The sequence below is a fragment of the Haliotis rubra genome, unplaced genomic scaffold, assembly GCF_003918875.1.
Source record: "Haliotis rubra isolate DU_JTF1 unplaced genomic scaffold, ASM391887v1 Scf105, whole genome shotgun sequence".
Lineage (NCBI taxonomy): Eukaryota > Metazoa > Mollusca > Gastropoda > Lepetellida > Haliotidae > Haliotis > Haliotis rubra.
This window is the reverse complement of record NW_025764948.1, coordinates 221,237-239,450: the sequence shown is the minus strand read 5'-3', so window position 1 is coordinate 239,450 and position 18,214 is coordinate 221,237. Positions and strand designations below refer to the sequence as shown.

Genomic DNA, 18,214 nt, shown 5'->3' with positions numbered 1-18,214 from the left:
CATTTAATCTGAAAATGTATATTTGTCCAATTATCACGAAAAGATTATTCCATCCGTGCGACTGTCTTCGCGGAAAATGATGCCGAGTGTCCACATTATGGGATGGTAATGGTGGGCGCGTGATTTTGAACAAATACAGAATGCCTGCTCAGAGATCAGGTACGTGGTTTCTGAGCCCCGGACCACAATTGAAAGGCCATGTTGAGCTTTCACGGAAAACTAAATCACTAATTAGGACGATTCGGCAATAATATACAAACGGCCATGTAATGCGTCCTCCAATGTCATCCAACCCTATTTGGTAAATATGGCACAGTGGTGCGATATAGAGAATGTAAGGTACTGAAATATGCAAATAATCCCCTGTCCTGTATCGAATATAGATGGAACGATCCTTCTTTCAGACGTGCGATATGATATAATAGGTTGTTATTGAGGTTGTACAAGCATATTCCACTCCTAAAACATCCCGGCGATTTAAATTTCCCTGAATTTCCATCTCCAAATGGCGCGTGTTTCAAGCAATGTTTACGTGTCCCAGATATGGAATACATATCCAGCTGTGTTTATAAACGCGATCAAGTGTTATCAATACAATTTATTGTAACGAAATGATCATATTAACAAACTATAACCACCAGCAGTCTCAGAAATCAAATACAAATGAAACAGGCGATGCATTTTTGTCAGTATCAGCCTACTACATGCACAGTGAAATTGTCTATATTTATTGGGGTATTTTGTTAGCAGAACTGATTAGTGAGATTATTATTTCTTTTCTTGTTGCTATGCATGGATGTATGTGATAAGATATTTCTAGTAGATGGTAATGAGCTAAGCTTCAAAGTTAATGACAATTTTCTGTTTAGGTTCATGGTTTTGTGGCAGTGTTTTAGTATATTTAGTTTCCTCTTAAAGTTTATCAATAACAATCATTGCAGTTGAGAGAGTAAGTATGTTGTTATCAAGAATTTCCTCAGGAGGTAAATGTGCAGGACATCTTAAAATATGTGTTTGCTTTGCATCACAAGTGTTTTCATTTTTATTATGTTCATTTGATGCAGCCTTGTATGATCTGTAGATGTTTTGGGACATTTGAACCAAAAAGCACTTGTGAAGTTCACATTCCTTTGTAATTGCTATCCATGTTAAAATTTGCAGGTTTATGCATTTTAGATTTTCTAGGTCATTGAACTTTCAGCAATATGCAAGGTATGTGGCCTGTCAGTAATCAGGTTTGGACCAGACAAACCAGTGAACAACATTCCATGCTGGTTGAGTTACAGAGTCAGTGAACCTGACCCTCCAATCCACTTGGATCTTTTCTAACCTGATAATGGCATACTGTGTAAAGAAATTGTCGAGAAGTGTAGAACAGCAGAGAATCTTGGATGTGTTATTTGTGTTAAAAATGCAACCTTCCATGTTTACAGTTCAGAAATTGACTACTTCTTGCATAACTTTCTAGATTTTGTTGATATCTGTGTAGAACTACATAATGTTCGTGGTGTTTCAAATGTCAGGCTAATATGGGGCACATGCTTTGATGGATATATGAAACAGCCTGTCAGGCAATAGTGTCCTTATTCTAGTGATACACGCTAATTGGTATTCTGTGTTAATTAGCTTTTGAACAGTTTCACTACAGCTTTGTTTTATCTTCTTCAGGCATTACCAAAAATGATGAAACTGATGGGTTACTCTTAGCATCGATTGAGAATGTGAATGTAGACACAACACCACTTCCCATTGTGAAAACAATCTCTTCAGAGGGTGTGTCTCTCTTGACTCCCTTGATGGGACGTGCTGACCAGGCCAACAGTTCCGGGTCGGACATCAAGACGGAAGTCATTGGGGTTGATTCTGACAAGTTGCAGCCAAAAGATATTGTGTCAAGTGGTGATTCTGTTGTGGTTCAGCCCTCTACGAGTTTGATTGGATCATTATCATCTGCACTACAAGGGACACAGACCATTTATCTGAGAGGCCCTGGGGTGGGTGGTTCTCTGGATTCTTTTGCAGGTGGAACCAAGACTATAGTTGTCCAGTCCCCAAGTAACAGTGGAGGTTTGGGGACAGATAGTGGACACCAGACCATACGGGTTGATACAGGCAGTGTTCGAGCCAACCAAATGCAGACAGCAGTGGTGGAGGTGCCGTCTAGTAATGACAAAGTGGGGATCAAAAGGCAACTGTCTTCAGGATCTGGCACAAATCCAATTGTGACTAAAGTGATAATTACTAAAAACCCCACAACTAGTCAGCCCCAGGCTGTCCCTGTGCAAATGGCTCAAGTTCAGCAAGGTCAGACTGTTTCACTGCAATCACTAGGTGGAATAAATGTGATGCCACATGTTCAGTCTCCAACAAAAACAGTGACTATAACCTCACAGGGAATCGTGTCCCCTATGAAAACAGTGCTAGCAACATTACCAGGATCTCCTACGAAAGTCATCCCTGTAAATAAAGTCCCTATCTCTCCAGCAAAAACTCCTACCAAAATTACTATGATCCCTGTGTCTATAGCTAAATCTCCACAAAGGTTAATGACAGTATCAGCAAGTGGCACTGTAATGGCAAGGACATTTACTGACTTAGCAAGCACGCTCACAACCAGCACAACGTCGGCGGCCAAACCTGCAACCATCACAATGTCTCCATCTAAACTCATAATTAAACAAGGCAATGGGGTAAGCAAATATGACTATTAATTATTTCTTTTCTCTTTGATGTTTCAGATCAGTATTGTGCTGACAAGGTGGTATTTCCAGCTGAATTCATATCCAGTGAAACTTTCTATTGAACTCAAACGTTATTGTGTCGATGTACTATGATTCAGATTATGCAAGGTATATGATTCTAAACTAGGTCTGACAGTGCTGCTGGCAGGCTGGTAGAGAGGCACAGTATAACCGGTATACCACGGTTTGGAAAACTAATTAATAGTTTTGATATTTCAGTATGTTTATTGGCGGCTTCATCTTGTTGGGAAAGTTGAACTTAGTGTCAAGTTGAAACAAGATTGTTCTGATTTTTGTATCAGAAGAATCAGATGTCAATTTCAAACTATTCCAGGGTTCTAGAATGCCACTCAAATAAAACAACAACAACAAAATTATTCTAGGGTGTGTTTTTATCCCCACGGCATGTAATGCGGGGGATATAGTCGTCGCCTCGTCCGTCTGTCCATCCATCCGTAATCATTTTGTTTCCGGAGCATAACTCAAAGACCGTTCGATATTTTTCAACAAAAATTGGTACATATGGCAAACATAACCTAAGGTGGTGCCTTTTGCTATTTACAGATTATTGTCATTTTTATTTTTCTCGATTTCCATGGAAACATTTTGGACTTATGAGGGGTGGGCTTCGTTTCCGGAGCATAACTCAAAAACCGTTCAATATTTTTCAACAAGACTTGGTAGATATATCAAACAGATCCTAAAGTGGTGCCTTTTGCTATTTGGCAGAATTTGGCATATTTACTTTTCCCGATTTTCATGGAAACGATTCAGACTTTATCCCAAAAGGGAGGGTTGGCTTCGTTTCCGGAGCACAACTGGAAAACTTCTTAATATTTTTCAGCAAAACTTGGCAGATATGTGAGGCAGATCCCAGAGTGGTGCCTTTTGCTATTTGCAGATTTTTGTGATTTATTATTTTCTCGGTTTCCATGGAAACGATTCAGACTTAGTCTCAAAAGGGAGGGGTGGGTTTCGTTTCCGGAGCACAACTGGAAACTTCTCCATTTCTTTCAGCAAAACTGGGCAGATATGTGAGGCAGATGCCAAAGTGGTGCCTTTTGCTATTTGGCAGAATTTTGGCATTTTTATTTTTCCTGGTTTCCATGGAAACGATTAGGACTTAGTCCCAAAAGGGAGGGGTGGGCTTCATTTCCGGTGCACAACTCGAAAAGCATTCAGTATCTTTCAACAGAACTTGGCAGATATATTAGGCAAATTTTGAAATGGTGCCTTTTGCTATTTACAGATTTTTATCCCCCCGCAACATGTTTTGCGGGGGGTATTAAAATGGACTCCGTCCGTGCACATCTGTCTTTTCTGGAGCAGAACTCTAAAACCGTTCAATATTTCTTCACCAAACTTGGCACATAGATAGATCTGGTGGTGTACTGGTGCCTTTTGGTAGTTTTGGAATTCTGAATAAAATCTTTTTGGCGTTTCCATGGCAACAAGTTTGACTTAGAATGAAATTAGTGGTAGTGCTCTTTTCCGGAGCAGAACTCTAAAGCCGTTAAATGTTTCTTCACCAAACTTGGCACATACATAGATCTGGTGGTGTACTGGTGCTTTTTGGTAGTTTTGGAATTCTGAATTAAATATTTTTGGCATTTCCATGGCGACAAGTTTGACATAGACTGAAATTGGTGATAGTTCTCCTTTTCTGGAGCAGAACTTTAAAAACCTTTCAATACTCTCCTTCCACTTTTCTATATACACACCTAAATATTTGACATAATCATAACTCGTAGACATAATGATGAAGAGTATTTTGCCATTGCGGGGGATATTGATGACTTTGTCTTCTTGTTGGCATTTATATTTCTCATGATTTCCATGGAAACAATTTGGACTTTAAGTAACTGTCAGATGATTTGTTCTTTCAAATATGTGGGGACCGGGGGGATATGTCATCTTCTGATGACTTGATTTTATTTTTTCCCTCCTGCCTTTAGGTTTTTTGAGTACAAAAATCCGTAAAACAAGAAATAAAATTGGTCTGGCCTTAATAATAAATAACTGTAATTGGCACCAAGTCAGAAAATACATAACCTGTTGTGTATCAATAAGCTCAGCTTTTTAAAACTTTTGTACAGCATCAGTGAAAGTAAGGTCAAGTTCACTGCCTACTGTAAAATATATCATTTGCAGTTTCAGTGACACAGCTATCAAATAGCAGAACATAAGGCGTGTGTATAGGGTAACATGGAATTATAAAACAGGGTCGGTAGGTAGGGTTTATCTTTTGTTTTTTTCTGCACTCACATATTTTTCATAAAATCACATATTTATGTAATATCAGGGACCAGTTTTGAAAGAAAAGAGGGGAAACCAGCTTAAAATTTAATATCCGAAGCATCAACACTTTCTAAATTCAACGTGTTTGGAAAACAAGAGAAATTGAGCACAGGTCACATATGGTTGCCCTCAGCATTGGGGAGTACATACTGTTGGAATAGCAAAATGTTTTGCCGTCTTTTAAAAAAACGGATAAAAAAGTTTAGGGTCGGGAAGTTTGTGATGGTGTCGGTCGGGAAACCATAAACACACATATATATTTTTGGCCTAACTATTGCAGTTTTTCATGTCTTGTAGTTGAAATGTGACTTGCCATGAGCAGGGTTTGAACTAAACCTAAAAGTGCCACTAGCCCTTCAGGCTAGTAACCTTCAACTATCACTAGCCCACAAACAAAACAAGTAGTCCATTGATAATGAAATTAACTTTCATTGCTTTATTGTTGTATATAATAAATGATTTAATCTACTCTTAAATCTTTCAACGCCAGTCAACAAGAGTTTTTTTACTGCCATGACACCGAGTTCCCAGAGGCTCTTGAGGTCATCGATGGAGCCTATGTTTATCAAGGAAAATATCAGCTTGTAAAACATTATTGCTACTACATGTCATACACCATTTGAAAGGTCTCATCCTACTGTTTATAAATATGAAAGCTATTTTATATCAAATTATTCAAATAATAAAACTACCTTTATAAAAGTTAATTTAAATTAAAATGTAAACTTACTCATTTATAATGTCAGATAAACCTCGATGGAAGAAACAAATGTTTGTAACATGACAATATATTCGCTTGTCGTTTTCATTTATATTTTCATTTTTACGTAATCGGAACACTATTATAAAAAGATTTCTCAAATAACACGTATGGTCGTCGATTTCCCGATATCAATGGCTTCCCGCTAAGTAACGTGACACAACAGCAGGAAATACCTCCGTTGTCGAAGCTTCATATGAATAACATGCAAGGCATTTCGTTTGATGGCGAGTATCATTTGAAAGCTCTGAACATCAACAATATCGCTGTACCTTTGCTAAGAGTTTTTTCACGGTTGTAACATGCGATTTTATTGGATGAAGATTGGTTTCTAATGACGCTTATCTTTTGGCCACTGTCTGCTATAAATATGGTGATTGGTCAAAATTGTGCACATGACCTAAGGCAGCCAATCATATTACAGTAATGGATATCGTCGTCGTAAACGAAAACTTCGAGATTTAGACGAAAGTTTTGGGTTAAACATGTTATTGAACGTGTTACGCAAAAAATCACCACTTGCACGTATATTATGGAACTTAATGGACGTATCGTGCCAGGTTATCACCTGTGACAAAAATGCTTCATGCATATATTTTAGCATTAAACATAGTGTCTGAGCGTTAAGTTCGAGGCGACGAAAGCCGAGATGTCACTTGACTTACACTATACGATCGCACAAAAAAGATGGAAAATAGTAACTTATAACATACGTTCAACAACAATACAGTTGTAGATTTTATTCTTTAGTTTATTCAATTTGTTTAATGATTTCCTCGAAACATTGCTCTTTGCCAACTTTGATGTGGACTCATGTAATGATATGCATTTGCATCAGATAGTTATACTCTATCAGGGCCAGTTGTAATGAACAGAAGGTGTGGAAATGGATATCTAAAATTTCCAGTTTTGCACGCTCTTTCCAACCTAAAACAAGTGGTATAGCGAGGGGACCACTAAGATGTTTTGAATAAATTGACACGATGTAGATGTTATCTTCGAGTTCTGCAACATTAGATTCACTAGTCTGGTGGAGAGAGTCGAAAATGGATGATCTCAACTGCTGTACTTGATGAATAATCGCTGAAAAAAACTAGTAGTCCGCCGGACTAGTGCAAGTTTGTTTCCATTCGCCTGACTACATTTTTACTCGCCTCGGGGACGTCACAAGTTATGTGACATCATAAACAATAAAAAGTAGCACTGCTTCACATGACTAATATCAGAGCCATTGTCAGCTGCCACAAGTCTAGTTTACTGTTCTTAGCTGAAGTTTTTGAAAGCCATTTAGAAGTTGGACGAACACGAATACATGGCAGGATTTATGGACAACGAGTTCTTTTTTATTCTTTATCACGACGTTTCAGAGCTAATTCTTACTCCTTCATCACTTGAAGTTGAAGGTTCTTAGCTAGTTGACTTGTACATGAAGTCCTCTGTGGAATGTACTTTGTAGAACCAAATGTGGACAAATGTGTTTAACTGATTGAACAGAAAGGTGTTGTAGTTCACAAAATAGTTATGAAATCCATCAGTATACTGCCTTGATTACTTTGAAATATATTGGGTTGTAAAGATAACATCTTGATTCAGTACGTAACATGGATGCTCCCTCTGAGTCCCATGTCAGCAGCATAAAGTATCACATTTTGAATATTTGATAGACCAAAGTTTTTTTTATAGTAAGTAGTTAACCAAACTATTGAACCTCATTTGTTTGTCTGATCCTAAGGGAAACATCCATCTGCCAAGGCCACAGATGCCAACTGTTATTGAAGCCTTGGAGTGATCAATAGGGTAAAAAACAAGTAGTTTTATGTCACAAAAGTAATGGTTGCCAGCTTGGAGAATCTCAGATGCAGTTACCTTTGAGAATCTCAGATGCAGTCTTTCTTTCGTTTTATCCCCCGCAACAAACGGTTATGGGGATATAGAAAACGAAGTTCCGTGTGTCCGTCAAGGCCCCAAACTCACACTTTTGTCCTAAAGCATATTTCCTAAATTATTGGTGATAGCTTAATCAAACTTGGTACACCTGTCAACCATGATCCCTAGATGTGCCTTTTGGGGTTAGACCCAGATATGAATTTTATTTTTGCTGTTTCCATGGAAACATGACTTAGGCTGTGATTATGAGGATGTCATCTTGTCTGGAGCAGATCTCCCAAACTATACATGCTAGCTTCATCAAACTTGGTACATATGCCAAGCATGATCCTTAGATGTGCCTTTTGGGGTTGACACCCAGATATGATTTACATTTTTTACGGTTTCCATGGAAACATGACTTATGCTGTGACTATGAGGATGTCATCTTGTCCGTAGCAGATCTCCCAAACTATACATGCTAGCTTCATCAAACTTGGTACATATGTCAAGCATGATCCCTAGATGTGCCTTTTGGGGTTTAGACCCAGATATGAATTATATTTTTGCTGTTTCCATGGAAATGTGACTTAGGCTGTGACTATGAGGATGTCATCTTGTAGCATTTACATGGCAACAAGTTAGGCTTCAATTGAATTTGATGGTAATGCTCCTCTCTGGAGCAGATCTTAAAAACCTTTCAATACTCTCCTTCCACTTTGCTGTATACACTCCAAAACATTTGACATATTCATAACTAGTAGACATATTCATAAAGAGTATTTCACGGTTGTGGGGGATATTGATGACTTTGTCTTCTTGTTTAATAGGGCCTAGGTATAAAATTTAAATGCATGGTCAAACTTTCACACATGCGTTAAATTCCTCATTTTACTTATCAATTCCTAGTAATATGTTGACGGATGATAAAATAGACATAAAAACTTGATATATCACAGTACAGTGTGCCTCAGTGCATTGTCCTTCAGTCTAGTTCAGTTGACATGATTTACCAGCATTTAAATTTAGTGTGATCCTTGAAAAGTACTTCAAAAGTGTTTGAATCAAGGGATCCCCTAAATCTGAACCTGTTTAGTTAAACAGTTAGGACCCCTTGCTGTGCAATCTTTATCATATTGTGAACACTTTTCCTAGTGTGTATGGATGCAATATGAATCGGGCATCTGATGATATGTATGCATATTACATTGTTTGTGTATTAATTTGTATTTTAGTTGCCGAACATTGTGAATTTGAGGCAAGAATAAAGCTTATTATTGTGACTTTACTTCACCGAAGTATCTGGATACACTATTATGTCTTAATGTGGTCCTGACATCTTGACTTGTGTCTTCCAATGAAACATTGGAATATGGCACTCGTATTGGACCTGATATACAGAGTCTTCAATTTAACTCTTTCAACACCAGTCAACCAGAGGCATTTTTAGCAATCTATTAATTGTTCATAATCAGTTCTGGGCCAAACTATGTAGTGACTGACATCTTGAGTTCTGATCCATACGCTTGTATCCTGAACTGGCGATATTCACCTCTTGCAACAAATGTTGACTGCTGAGATCTGGCCTTTGAATTAGCCTTTACCTATAATTGTACGGATGAACATGAATGGCGCAGCGCATAAGATAGGCCAAACAAATGGCGAAAGTTTGTTCTTGATTCATAGCACTCCTCCTGCTGTGTACTTGTACCTTCGAGGACAACATCCCGATGTAACCTACTGGCCAAATGCATGTATCACCTCAAGTACTGTGGCCAGGAAAACAAGTGCTTACCGACATGGAAATTTGGACATGTTGATAATTCCTGTCACGGGTGATAATTCCTAACACATCAGGTTCAGTTACCAGTTGTGAATAGTCCAATGACCAGGCAGAAATTGCGAGGCTGCTTCAACATACTAAAACAAATCCATTGATAGTATGATTCTACACTGACGTGTCGACCGCCTTGATTTCCCTCTAAGTAAGTTATCAACTGTTGATAAATATGCAAACACCAATATATATTGGTTTTATAGATAACCCCTGATTGGGTTGAAAGCAGTCGTGAAGGTTATTTTTAAACTTTTAGTTAAAGCGCCGTTCTCAGTAAATATTAAAAGTGCTGCAATATAATTATTTTTCAATCGTGGTTGGAAATTTTCTATGCATATTTTACCGGATCGCGCAATGCTTATCTGGGCCTCTGGTGATGAGTCTCTAAATTTGATTAGCCAATGTTTGTGATATGTAGCCTATTCACCCACAGTGGAATTGTTGCAGCACAAGTATGTGTACCAAATGTACAAAGTAAAGTTTGTAACCTAGGGACCTTTCTCATTGTCCAGGGAGTCCCGCCTCTAGGTCATCATTAAAGTGGTTAAAGTATGATGGTGTTAATTAAGGTTCAGTAGAATTAGTTCACTCTCACCATCTATAAGTGCTATAATCTTGAATGTTCATTCTTTTTCATAGAGATCGTCCTTGGGGTACATATATGCATTTTCTCGCTGAAAATGTCCTGTGACAGTTGTATCAATGTTTTTAATAAAAATATTGTACAATAAATAAAATCTTTTATTTATTATCATTTACCCACCTGGTGGAGTTACCTCCGTTATTGCATGCGCAGCCAACTGGAGTAAGCACCTAGGCCCGTATCATCATTCCTTCTGCTGTCACTCCACTGAGCGGATGTGTCGAGTAGAGCTGAACTCCTTCCATAAAAGCGAAGTTAAAGAGAATAATGTCTGGGACACCACCACCTGTATGTATGGTCTTTATTTTGTCCTATGAGAACGGAACAGTAAAGCTTTGCGGTCGGTTGTCTCATAATTGTGACTTTGTATTATATATTTTATGCTAACTTTCCGTGGTTTACGCCGCGTGTTGCTTTTCCATGGCGGGAGTTTAGCGTGCCGATGCGTTGTCATCATATTGCGTTTTAACCAAGTATTTCTTCCGTGTAATTAGCATTCACGTAATTTTCAATGTTTTATGCGTGTATATTTATGCTGCTGGCTCCGCTGTTAGCTACATGCTTGCGTGTTTGCTTTCAGGCGTTTTCGGTTTGTACTGTCTGCGGACAAAGTATACCCAGTGCAGACAGGCATGACAAGTGTCTGCGTTTGTCTAGAAAGTCAGACATAAACCCGTATGCGTGTGAAATAAGTATGGGCTTCTCCCCGAGCCCAGAAGAGGCGGGCTGCAGATTTCCTCTTTATATAGAAATCACGAGGCGGCGGAGGAACTGACCCAGGTCCCCCGTCTAAAGCCAAAACCCAAAACTAAAGGCAAAAGGCTAAGTCGGCGCGGTCAGTGGAGCCTTCTACTGCTCCTTGCGGTTTTGACATGTCAGTAATCACACAGCTTTTCAGCAGCACATGGACTCTGTGAAGTCCCTTGTTCATGAGTCGGTTGGAGGTCTCCGCCAGGAGTTCCTCGCCCACTCGAGCAGGGGCGGAGAGTCGAGGGTGGGGATCGCCGAGCCCGGCTCGATCCCTTGGCCTGGAAGGCGTCTGTAGATCCGTTGCCTCTGGCCGGGTCCGGGCCTTCCTCGGCTACCCGGAGGGAGGGTTAGCTCCCAGTCCCCTCTCGGTGTTGGCGCAGGGTCCGTTGAGGATTCCTGGGGTTCCGGTCCCTCGCCGTCCCGCCCATGAGAGCGGAGGAACCAGTTCTGCCTGGTATTCCTCCAGCGTCTCGGGACCGGGGTTTGAGTGTGTGGTGTCGGGTGCTGGCGGGGGTGCTCCTTCGGCTCTTCCCTTCCCTCTGTGTCTGGTGCTAGGCCTCCCACCCGGTCGGGGTTGGGTCCTCTTCGCGAGGGAGACCCAGCCTCTGACTTCGGGCTCCGGGCTGCGTGCAGAGTCCATGGGCGTTGGGGGAGGTCGAGGAGCGGAGCCTTCCGTTTCTCGGCGGCTCTGAGGAGAGTGCGGCAGCGCATTGCTGAGTTTATCCCCAGGCAGCGGTGCCTACCAGCAGCGCTTCGGACTTCGGCTGAGTTCCGCCTGCCAGGCGAGGCGTTTGCCCTAGGCAGCCCTGCGCAGGCAGCTGCTCCGCATCTTGCCGTCCCTGGTGCAGGGCGTGGTGGATCCCCTCCTGGTTGGGACATGCCTCCGCTTTGACTTGCCTGAGCTTGTCAAGAGGTACCAGCTGGGGGCGATTCCCTGTTCTTTTGTGCCAGTGGTGCGATGAGTGTGTGTTTGCGCCCGGTGGCCCTGGGGAGGCTCGGCTTCCTCGGTGCAGCTCGGCTGCCAGGCAAAGGCGTTTAGTGCCACCTTTTGCCCTGGCGGCATCCCCTGCAGCAAGCTTACCAGGACCTACGAGGAGGTTTACGAATGCTATGCAGCAGGTGCGGGTGGTCATCCACGAGGGCCTACCTCTCCTCGATTCAGAGGTCGGCCCTGGAGGCTGAGGGCCTGCTGGGGCGTTTCTCCGCGTGTCGTTCTCCTCCGTCCAACTTTCGAAGTTCAGGCCCACCTAGCGCGACTCCTTGCGGTTGGTCGGCGGCGTCTACGGTGATGTCGCGCCAGTCATGGGGATCGCACAAGCTGTGGCTGTCGGCGTCTGTTACTGCTCGGCAGCTACACAGCAGACCTTGCTGGCCCTTCCCTACCGTCTGGGAGCGACGTTGTTTCCTGGGGCACAGCAGGTCATACGGGAGGCTGCCGCTGCAGCTACCTCCTTCAAGGATTCTAAGGCCTTGTTGGAGCACCCAGCGGGCTTCTCGCCCCCGCGCTCCGTTCCGGCTTCCTCCTCCGGGGTGCAGCCTACACCCGAGTCTGCCGGCTGGCTTCGGCCGCTGGGCAGGGGTAGGCGGAGGAGCCGTCCCGCCAAGGGTAAGGGCAAGGAGCAGTCCTCTTCGTCTGGCTCCCAGCCTTTTCGCGGGCGCGGGAGGTCTGCCCCGACCTCCCGTTAACCCAACAGGCTGTCGCCGTGGGTCCGTCCCAGTCAGCTCAGCTACTCGGGACCACTCCGCTCTCTTACCACCGCGTCCCAGTGGGGGCCGCCTCTCTCTATTCCTGCGGTGGGAGAAGGCTACCAGCAACACTTGGGTGCTTTCCACCGTCAGTGTCGGCCATCTACCACTGTGGAAGCGAGGCCCGCCAGACTTCACCGGCATACGTCGCACTCCGGTGCCGTCATGTCAGGTCAGGGCGGATATACTGCGAGACGAAGTTCAGGCTTTGCTGGACAAGTCCGCTATAGAGCATACCACCGGGCGAGGAACAGGCGGGATTTTATTCCACGTACTTCCTCGTTCGAAGAAGAACGCGGCGGGTTCCGTCCCATTCTCAACCTCAAGGGGTTGAATCGCATGCTAGAGGTTCCATCCTTCAAGATGGAGACACTTAATTCGGTGATCTCCTCTGTTCAGCCCGGCGATTGGCTCCGTCAATCGACCTAAAGGATCGCGTATCTACATGTGCCCATACATCCATCGTTCAAGCAGTACCTCCGGTTCTCTTACGGCGGGATGAATTACCAATTCCGCGGTGCTCCCCTTCCGGCATATCCACTGCCCCAGGGTGTTCACCAAGCTCATGTTAGTGCCAGCTACCCTCAAATTACTTCGATCGCCAAGGAAGGCGTTGTTACCCTTACCTCGGCGACTGGTTGCTCAGCTGCTAACTCAGCCAGCGAGCCTAGATTCTACTCACACAGTGATAGACATTCTAGTTCGACTGGGGTGGATCATCAACCTCAAGAAATCCGACCTGGTACCCACCCAGGACTTGGTTTTCTCGGTGAGGTTCCAAACTCACAAGGATCTTGTTTCCTTGTAAGCCCGACCGGGTCACCAGAGTCACGGAGATGGTGTCTTCGTTCCTCTCCCAGCCCCAGGCACCAGCACGGACTTGGCTCCGTCTACTGGGCCATATGGCGGCGACTATCTCTGTAGTGTGGCGAGCGCGGTTGAGGATCGCCCTATACAGCAAGCTTTGGCGAGTCTGTGGGCTCACTTTCGGAGGACCTGGGCCGAGTCTCACAGTCCCGGGTGGTTGTCTCCTCACCTTCAGTGGTGGACCAATGTCGGGAATCTCTCCAAGGGGTCCCTTTGGAAATCCGGCGCCAGCTCTTACAGTTCAGACCCGATCGTCCCTCACGGGCTGGGGGTGTTTCTGGGCAGTCTGTCGGTGTCGGACTCTGGTCGAAGCGAAGCCCGCCTTCACATCAGCGTGTTGGAACTGAGAGCTGTCGCGGTTGGTTTTGGCTTCGAGAGCATGTCAGGGCCAGGTGGTTCGTCTTCAGTTGGACAACCCGAGCGGCCATGGCGTACATCCTGAAGCAAAGGCGACACGGTGTCCCTAAGCTCCTTCGGGGAGGCGTGGGACTTTCTCCTCTGGTGCGACCAGTCGCGACTGTCAGGTACTCCCTGTTTATCTCCGGGGCTGGAGAGCGTGCGAGCAGGCGCTCTCTCGCGGATCCTGGCCCTTGCAGTGGATGCTTTCGACCGGCAGATATTGGAGTTATCTCCCAGTTATGCGGATGCGTTCCAGGTGGATCTGTTTGCGTCGGCGGGGACGAATCAGATACCCGTGTTCTGCTCTCGAATACCCGGACCGAGGGCGTTGGCTGCCGATGCCTTCCTGCTGGATTGGGCCGGGCAAAGTGCTCTGGGCGTTCCGCCCGTTACCACTCATTCCCGGGTCCTCTCCCAGCTGTCCACCCAGCCAGCTCGGCTGCTTGTGCTACTGGCACCGCTTTGGCCGTCCACAGAGCTGGTTTCGGTAATTCTCAGGTTTCTGGCTCAGCCTCCTGTTCTATTACCTTTGCGACGGACATTCTCACTCAGAGCGGTAGCGCCATACCCCAATCAAGGATTCAGTGGGTGGCTTGGCCTCTGTCAGGTCTAGCCTCGAAGCATCGCGGAATTCCTGCAGCAGTTGCAGACACAATTCTGGCTTTGGTAGGGATTCGACAAAGCGTTCAGTATGAGGATAGGTGGTCCGCTATGCGGCTGGTGTTCAGATAGGGGGATTGCAGATCCCTTTTCTGCGGATTTAGTCCGAGTATTGGAGTTTTGCAAGCTCGTTTGGAAGAAGGCCTGGCGGCTTCGACCATTAATGGCTACTCCACGCTATTTCCACCTTTCACACCTGTCGATGGTGCTCTTCTGGGGCAGCACCCTCTCGTCTGGCAGCTTTTTAGCTGGCGCGGATCGGGTTCGACCTGCTGTCAGGCGAACCAGCCCACCTTGGGATTTGTCAATTGTGCTAGATTGGCTGTCGGTCCTACGTTCTCCGTCTATCGGCTATTTCCATTCAGTTGTTAACATGGAAGGCTGTATTTCTGGTGGCGGTAACATCTGGAAGTAGGGTTGGCGACTTACATGCTATGTCGTCCGACCGGCTGACTGTGTTCCACACAGATCGTGTCAGTATTAAGCCTCCCGGATACTTACGCCGAAGGTCGATCACGCTTTCCATGTGACAGCTCCTATCGAACTTCCTACTCTTACCCAGCCTTCCACATCGGGGACCTCTCCTACGAGCACTCACCCGTTGGATGTCCGAAAGACTCTCAAGGTCTATATCAAACGAACACAAGGGATCCGTACGGGTACCCATCTGTTCTGCTGTTACGGTGGCGGGAAGGCTGGGGTGCCGGCGAGCAAACAGACCCTGTCTCGCTGGCTTGTATCGGTCATTTGTGCTGCCTATCAGGCTAAGGGCAAGCCTCCCCCTGAGGGGTTGAAGGCTCACTCGGTCAGGGCAGTAGCCACGTCAAAAGCTTTTGCATCGGCACTACCCATTGAAGAGATATGCTCTGCCGCTATTTGGAGCCGGCCTAGCACTTTTATCAGGCACTATCAGCTCGATACACATTCACGTGATCGTGCGCGCTTTGGCCGTTCTGTTCTCTCCAGTGGACAGTGTCCTGCCACCCTGACCGAGTGAGTCTTGGTTATCTGGTTTAGTTGGCGCTGCTTTCAATACTGTGTTTTATTGATATGTCGCTGCTGGGTGTATAACCTCCTTCGATTCTCTGGAGGAGATTATGGTGGTAGTGAGTGTTTTTCCCCCCTCGGTGCTCTCTAATAGACCATAAGGTGGGTGGGGTTTGTTTACGTTAAGCACTATGCGTTCTCATTATGCTAACCTGCGAGGTTAGACTCTCAGTACCTTTCCTCCCTGTCGGTTACCCTCCCATAATGCCTCTCGCGGAAGCTCAAAAGCGGGACATGTGACAGGTGAGTGATTGTGGCGTCTGTTACATTATTCTTAACGATCGCTATTTGTGTGTACTTTGACAGAATTCCCTCCTCCCTGGCCTCCGGTCTTTGGGAGTCTGTGTTTATGCATATATGTACCCCAAGGGCGATCTCTATGAAAAAAATAACCAAACCTGAAGAGGTTTTCAATTCTTTGAAGAGAGTCGTCCTTGGGGTAGAACCTTCCGCCTCCCCGCAATTCTGTTCACTGATTTATTCAGCAGAAGGAATGATGATCACGGGCCTAGGTGCTTACCTGGTTGGCTGCGCATGCGTAGCGGAGGTAACTCCACCAGGTGGGGGCCGTATAATAGATAAAAGATTTTATTTATTGTACAATATTTTATTAAAACATTGATACAACTGTCACAGGACATTTTCAGCGCAGAAAATGCATATATGTACCCCAAGGACGACTCTCTTCAAAGAATTGAAAACCTCTTCAGGTTTGGTTAAGTTTTAGAAACATTGTTTGAACTTGAAGCAGGTAATAAGTCAGTGTTTTGTGACTGCTATTCCGTCCTCACTGGGCAAGTAGAGAAGACATCTTCTAGAAACTGTTACATTGCAAGTGGATATGTGCGCATTATAAATATGCACTATCATTATTATTATTATTATTATTATTATTCTCTAATGAGGTAGTGACTCAACAGCTGTAGAACAAACGTCTCCATCTGAACTATCCGCACTTGGTATACTAAGGGTGAAGAGATCTTGAACTGTAAACAACTAAGGGACGTTACTCTAGTTAAAGCACTTAATTCATACCATCAGAAATATATTTAGTGTATACTGTTACATAGCGTGTTTGATTTCTGAGATGAGTGTTTCCTAGTGTGTACATATGTGATTCAGTGGGAAAGACCTACATTTGTCAGGTGCATAATGTGATTGTGCTTTCTGCTTTCTTGCTAGAAGACTAATGTGCTGGCCCAGTCGGTGTCTACGAAGAGTCATCCACAGCTTGCCCCTGCTCAACCTGTGTTTCGCCCCATGCAGCTCCGGGGGGCAAGCAATGTACAGCAGATACAAGTCCCCCGGCAGCAAGTTTCATTATGTGAGGCTAGTCAGCCCTGCCTCTCAAACCTCTACCGCCACAGGTTAGTGCTTCCTATTACAACTCAGGGATGGCAATTTTCCGCTGATCCGCGGATTTTATTTCAAATTGTGAATCGTCTAAATCCATTGAGAAACCCTCAACTCAATGACACAATATTAAGTTTTCAGCTGAAAATAGATTTTCCTGTTGCCATCCCTGACAACTGATGTTGGAATGATGTCATTAAGTCCTTTTCAAATACCCGTGTAGGTCCGGGTTAGAATGAACCTTCAGTAACCCATGATTATTGTAAGAGGTGACTAACGGGATCGGTTGGTCAGGCTCGGTGGCTTGGTTGACACATGTCATCGGTTCCCAATTGCGCATATCGATGCTCATGTTGTTGACCACTGGATTGTCTGGTCCAGACTCGATTATTTACAGACTGCCGCCATAAAGCTGGAATATTGCTGAGTGCAGCGTAAAACTAAACTCACTCGCTCCTTTTCAAATTATTTCATGAAGTCTTTTTGAAGGTTTGACATTTAATTCTTTTTTTCTTATTTATCTATCTTGTATGATATCTCAGGTGTTATCTGAAAATATGGAATGTCTCTGGGAGAATGTTCAGTAAATTTGTGGCTGAATATTGGCCTGTGAACAGGTCTAGATATGTGTCCTCTATATGCAGAGAGTATCAGTAGACACTAAGCAAGTCTGGTTCTGTATATTGTAATCAAGTGTGTATTAAAGTGATTTACTTGTTTGTTGCAGTGTCAAAACCCTCCACAACCGTTACCCAGGTGATACAGACAGGGCGGCCCATTGCCCCGGCTACCTTGACAACAGCTTCTCAGCCCAGCACTTCCCAAGTGAAGATAACCCTCCCTGTACAGTCAACACAACTGGTACAAATCTCCATGCACAGATCTACCTACCAGAATGGCTTTGTTTTACTTTGTTTGTCAGCACATGTGCAGCTGTCTTTGTTAATGAATAATCGCGTGATATTTCTTGATTCTACTTCAAGTGCCGTGAACTTTGGTATATGTGTAGTCAGAAGTGGGGCTGAAGTATATACTAGTATGTTGTACTTCTTTTGCATTTGTTTGACTTTTATACTTTGAACCTCTTCCTAAATTCCCAACAAATGCATTTCCTGTGAACAACCTGACCAATGAAACTTAAACTTCACATGCTTGTTCCCACTATTGATGACATTTCAAGATTTGAATTTGTTTGAAAGTCTCCATGGCCACTTTGAAAGACCGTTCTTCGACCATCTTTTTGTCAA

The 18,214-nt window shown here is 44.2% G+C and overlaps 1 protein-coding gene across 5 annotated transcripts in view; it reads left to right on the top strand.

The window, feature by feature from the left end:
* Nucleotides 1-71: 71 nt before the first annotated feature.
* LOC124275683 (protein lin-54 homolog) overlaps nt 72-18,214 on the top strand; it is a 30,845-nt gene continuing 12,702 nt past the window's right edge. For 3 of the 5 annotated variants that reach the window (XM_046711332.1, XM_046711323.1, XM_046711309.1), the window contains exons 1-4: nt 72-159; nt 1,669-2,690; nt 16,797-16,981; nt 17,695-17,828. In XM_046711332.1, coding sequence (XP_046567288.1) covers nt 141-159; nt 1,669-2,690; nt 16,797-16,981; nt 17,695-17,828 — 1,360 coding nt within the window. In that variant the 5' untranslated portion in view covers nt 72-140. Of the gene's footprint in view, nt 160-224; nt 340-1,668; nt 2,691-16,796; nt 16,982-17,694; nt 17,829-18,214 lie in introns of those variants that run through there. The other 2 variants (XM_046711316.1, XM_046711342.1) reach the window with 2 other exon arrangements.